This window comes from Microtus ochrogaster, chromosome 1 (assembly GCF_000317375.1).
Source record: "Microtus ochrogaster isolate Prairie Vole_2 chromosome 1, MicOch1.0, whole genome shotgun sequence".
Classification (NCBI taxonomy): domain Eukaryota; kingdom Metazoa; phylum Chordata; class Mammalia; order Rodentia; family Cricetidae; genus Microtus; species Microtus ochrogaster.
The window spans coordinates 3899242-3904888 of NC_022009.1; the positions used below are offsets into that span (position 1 = coordinate 3899242).

Below are 5647 nucleotides of genomic sequence, written 5' to 3' on the forward strand. Positions count from 1 at the left end.
TCTATTAGAACAGCTCCCGGGGATTTGGGTGAACCAACAGCTGGGAGCTTGCTGTAGGCTCTGGATCCTGGGCCCTCCCTTTCCTGGCTCATTGCTGGGGTATCCTCCCTTAGGCAGGCTCTTTTTCCCCCAGCGGATTTTTCTTCTAGATGCTGTTAGGAGTCCAACCCTGGAGCAAGCTGTAGGAATACAGGACCATTCCTGATTTCAGATCTGACTAAGTTAACCTGACCTCCTGCACTAGGGTTACAGGCTTGTGCTGTGAAACCTCTGCTGCTTTTCTTTTGAGACATTCATCCATCAGTCCGTCCACCCGTCCATTCGTCCAACCATGCAACATCCACCTCTCCATGCATCCAAAAGAACTTAAGAATGACTTAAGAGCTGAACATGACAAAGATTAGTGCAGTTCACAATAATTATTTCATGATACAAATGTACATTTTTCAGTTTTATTTTAAACACTTCACATTAAATGAAATATAACTATAACCATTACAGAGCATTACCACAATAATATGCACAAAGAACTCTTAAAATAAAATAAAAAATACAGTCTTCAACAAGTTAAATGCCACTTTACTATGTAAACAAAAATAAAATAAAACCCTGATGCTATAAGTATCTATTCAGAGGTAAAATACAGGTACAAAAGCATTTAAACATGAACCTTACCGACAACCAACCACACTCTTTGCAACAGAGGACACCAACTGGTTCTCTACATCTACAATGCTTCAGACTCCTGTTACAATCACAGCCATCTCTGGTTCATGACACGAGACAATTCATAAGGCAAATATAGAGGCATTGTCATCCAGTTCTTTAATTTCACATGTATATTAAGGCAAACTTGGAACTTTTTGCTTGGTATTTTAAAATGTGGGACTTTACACGTGATAACTTGACAAAATTAAATGCAGAATACATGTGGGTGGGTAATATGAAAGACACGGGTGACAATTTTTCTCTCTGCAGAGATGTAAACTGGATTTTTATTTGACCATTTTCACACTAGTAAGATTTGTAAACGTTTTCCATTTAAAATGTATTAAATTTATTTTCCAAATGTGCATATCAACACTGAACTCAGTACACTGGAAGTGAAGAGCCAATAAATACCCAGCCACAGAATCATTATCTCATTAAATCTTGTCTAATTAAAATGCTGTATACAGTGGGAAAGGAAGGGTTAAGCAGCAGAACAGGATGGTAACTTGACATATCACATAGCTGTGTAACCTTCTGAATTGAAAGTCTAGAGAGGCTATCACAGATTTATTGATCTTTAAGCAGTAACTTTATTGTAGAATCTGACTTTCCTAAAAATGAGCACTTTGGTGACAATACCAGGAATCCAACACTGCGACTGAAAACAGCAGAAGCCAGCATGAGATATACATGTATTTTCTTCAGTGTTAGCCAGAGCCATGATGTTCTAGAAAATGGGTTTGTGTGTGTTCTTTCCTAGTTTTGTTTTTCCGTTAGAAAATATACCATCCAATACCAAGACACATGGAAATATTTTCTCTAAAGTTATTTGTGTGCATGTATATGTGGGGGTGGGGGGGAGGGTGCCCAGAGAGACCAGAAAAGGGCATCAGATGCCCTGGATCTGGAGCTGTGGGACAGTTGTGTGCCTCTCTGGGTCCTGGAAACCAATCCTGGGTCCTCTGAAGGAGCAGCAGTTAGTCTTAACTGATGATACATCTCTGCAGACCCCACATGGATTCTATAAACATTGCAATGTTCACAACTCTGGCTTATGTCATTAAAACCTAACTGGACACTAAGTATTTGTTTGTATATAAACTACGCTTCAAGTCCCTTCCTATGACTTTAGAAATAAGGAGTTAGGTTACAGATCTTCATAATCATTACTGGAGTAAATGAGCTCCGTTACAGTTCACTCTTTTGAGGGAAGAATGTAACCTATCTACACTTCAGGAGACGCTGCCACACACCTAACATGGTGTCTCACACATATACAGTAGATCCGTCACATATGCCCAACTACTAAAACTTTTCAAAATCAAGTGCCAGTTTCCTATCATTTGATACTACATCCTACAATTTGATATTCATTCATATTTAAAACAATATTAGCAATTACATGAAATTTGCAAATATCCTTTGGGCTTACTTTAAAAAGTTCTATTACTACATACAATAAATATTAAATAGCCAAATGTCGCATACACATTCTTTGACATAATTATAGAAGACAAGTGACATTGCAATTGACCAGATTTCTATTTTCCTGTCACTCTTTTCCAAAATATTTCTGGGCAGTTTTAAATTGCTTTCAAGTTCTTGATTGAATATATGCACACATATATATCCAATAGGTACTGAATGCATATGTGTATATATACATATATGTATGCACACATACATTTTTCTAAAAACATTAAACCTGGGGATTTTTAATCTAACATTTCATCCTTTTTTGCATAGGAAACATGGAGCTTTACGGTTGCAACTTACCAGCACAGTATTCATATGAAACTTCTCAAATTTGAAGAGAAATCTCCGTTGTAAACTTTCCAGGTGTCAGGACATATAATAGCTCTGGTTACTATGAACAGGAGTTATAAGATAACATGTATTTCTAAATTCTGAGCGCTATTTCTTCTGCTTTGTATGTCTCTGTACTTTCTTGACAGAACATGATCCTTCTGTTGCCCAAGATGTTTTGCTTCAGTTTTAAAGCAAGATAAAACTTAAGATTAAAAAAAAAAATTGTCAGTACGTACTTTTGATCTAACTTACCAAATGGCTATGTATTTTATATGGACTGCACACTGGAAAGCACTGTGGAAGAGAATGACCAGAATAGATGTGTGTATCTAAAATAACTTCACTTCTGGGAGGAAGAGAATAAAAGTAGCGTAACAATACATTTAACAATTTGACTGATATAGACAAAAACATCTAAGCTGGGGATTGAAAAGTGAGTATGTGCTGGAATCAACTTTAAAATGCTTTTCTTTAACTAAGGTTTAGGTCAACCATAATAGTGCACCTTATTCCTAGTCAACAGATTTATTCAAATCAATGAGACAGTTATTGCTATGTGTCACTAAGGTATTCAAATAAGCGACATAGAAAATATTTAGTTGATTTTATTAGCTTATCTTGAGTTCTAGGTTAAAAGAGACTAAAAATTACTTGCAAGGCTTCATAATCTGTGCAGATATGTGTAAAGCATGGTTACTTTATGACTAAAGATGATTTTACATGGTTTCATAGTATATGCTCAAATCTACAATGGGTAGTTCATGAAGAACAAGAAAAACTACAAGTTGCCTGACTATAGTTTTTGAGTAAGAACATATATGCTAACAGGTAACGCTAGGCTTTGTACTTACAAATGGCTTCTTAACAATAGTTAGATTAGTATGGCACTTAAGAATGCAGGATGAGCTTTTTTTCTTAGGAAAAATATTCACTGGTCTTGTAGAAGTTATAAAGAGAGAGAGAGAGTAGGTAGGTGAAAAAGAAAAAAATAAAGGAAATGAAAACAAAATTACTAAATACGAAAATCCACGTACCAACATAGTAACAAAATGCAAGTTAATGTGTCTAAGACTAATAGATGTTTACTAAACCATGCTAAAATAAGTTAACTACTTTTAAAATAAGCTGTCAATGGCTGTAACAGTTTTGTTTTGAAAGATAGTTTCTTTAATCAAAGCACAACCAAATTTAGAACCATTTATTCAAGTAAATATCGAGTTCCAGTTTTCCTCAATAAGTTAAAAATCCTCAGTGACCTCAGAAATGAACAAAGTAATTCACACCAGCCTAGCAGCTGTATTCACTGCATGTAGTTCTATGCTGCAGGGCAAGGAATTTCTAGAACAGGAAGAAAAACAGAACAAAAAAAAGCATCATTCTTTACGTCACTACTGAAAAACCATGGAAGTATAACTCAAGCCATTCAGACGACGTTGGAGGCTAACATTAATATACTCACTAATACTTTTCGAAAGCACAGATGAAATCAAGCAGTAAAAATAAAAAAGATTATCATAGTACATCATGCATCTCACATTGAACATCCAAATAACATTGGTTATAGCTTTGTTATACATCCTACAGTTAGCACCATTTTTTATTTGAACACTGAAAACAAAATTAAGACCTTAAAAAAATTAAAATTAAGAATATATGAAAAAAATATGCATCAAGGGTGGTACTAAACACCTTTCAAATATATTTACATTAACTGTCCAAAGCCTGCTGGGTAACAGGAAGAAACAACTGAAACTGACAACATGATTATTTTTCTATCTATGCTTTACAAAGCATAGATGAGGTCATTCAGCGCATATAGAAAAAGCATAAACAATAAATATATCTTAAAACAGGGCCCTAAACATAATAAAAGCCATTGTTTTGAAACCTTATCACACTATTAGCCCTAAAATCAACTAGCAGAAAGAGCCCTCAGAAGACTGACATGTTATTTACAATCCTTAAAAGTACCCGAAGTAAAAGCAGCCCTTTTTAAAAAAACAATGTGAAGCATATGAATTTACATTCCACAATCACTAGCCACACTCTGCATTCATTCGCTACACTCCAAGGTCTGCAGCATCTCTCATCCTAGTCAATCATGATACAGATCAAGAAAGAAGAGCTTAAACTATTGAAAACAAATTAAAAAGCAGCAAGGTTTTCCCTAAATGTAGGAATATAAAAACTAGTTTATCCCAGTCTTAGTGGAGAAAAGTGCACAATTCAATTGGTTAGATCTTTCCTTTTTTTTTCTTTCTTTCTTTTGTTTTTTAATTATTGATTCACTGTATAATCAAGAGCAAGACAAACTATTTGTCAGTTCAAAGTACCCAACAAGACTTTGAGTCTTCATGCCACTTCAAGTTACAGAGAAAGCAGTGTAGCTTTCAGGTTCAGGACACTGGGCATTCTTTCCTGTGGCACCACCACGTGCAATGTCCATGAGTTCACACTTCTCAAAGTGCAGTCAATCCAAAATTGCAGCGACAGTATATCATGCCAGCTGAGTCCAGCCATGTATCTGAGATAGGGTCGTATTTCTGTACTGTGTTCAAATAGGAAGACCCGGAGTGACCACCGACTACATAAAGGTAGTTATCAACTACTGCAGCACCAACTCCTAAGACAGGGTGGGGGAGGGGAGAACAAACAGGTTCATTATGAAGTAGACTATGTCTCACTGAGAATAATTTATATTTTAATTCATTTTCAAAATTCATTTCAACAATCTACTATAATTATACAGGTAATATAGCAATATAGGCTTACTAGAGAAAGCAAAACCCAAATCAAACCAGACAAAAACCTTTTACAAAGCAGTCAGTTGCTTTCACCATGCCATCTTTATCCTGCTCTCCCTCCCTCCCTACTACAGGAAAGTACTCTCACAATATGCTTTTAGTTTTGACACACAGTAACCGGCCTTGGTCGCAGGGCACAGGGTGGCATTTCAATGCATGCAAACAAAGTACAATGTTGGATCAAGGTAACTGGAATACTTATTTTTTTTAAACTTTTTTGTTTGTTTTGTCCTGGAACTTGCTTTGTGTATGTGTGGTATATGTGTGTATGGTGTGTGTGTGTGTGTGTGTGTGTGTGTGTGTGTGTGTGTATGTGTGTGTGT

At 35.8% G+C, this 5647-nt stretch overlaps 1 protein-coding gene across 1 annotated transcript in view; it reads right to left on the reverse strand.

The window, feature by feature from the left end:
- Positions 1-467: 467 nt before the first annotated feature.
- The window catches only part of Klhl28 (kelch like family member 28), a 25470-nt gene continuing 20290 nt past the window's right edge, over positions 468-5647 (reverse strand). The window contains exon 5 of the mRNA XM_005343119.2: positions 468-5143. Within this exon, the coding sequence (XP_005343176.1) occupies positions 4980-5143 (164 nt within the window). The 3' untranslated portion in view covers positions 468-4979. The remainder of the gene's footprint in view (positions 5144-5647) is intronic.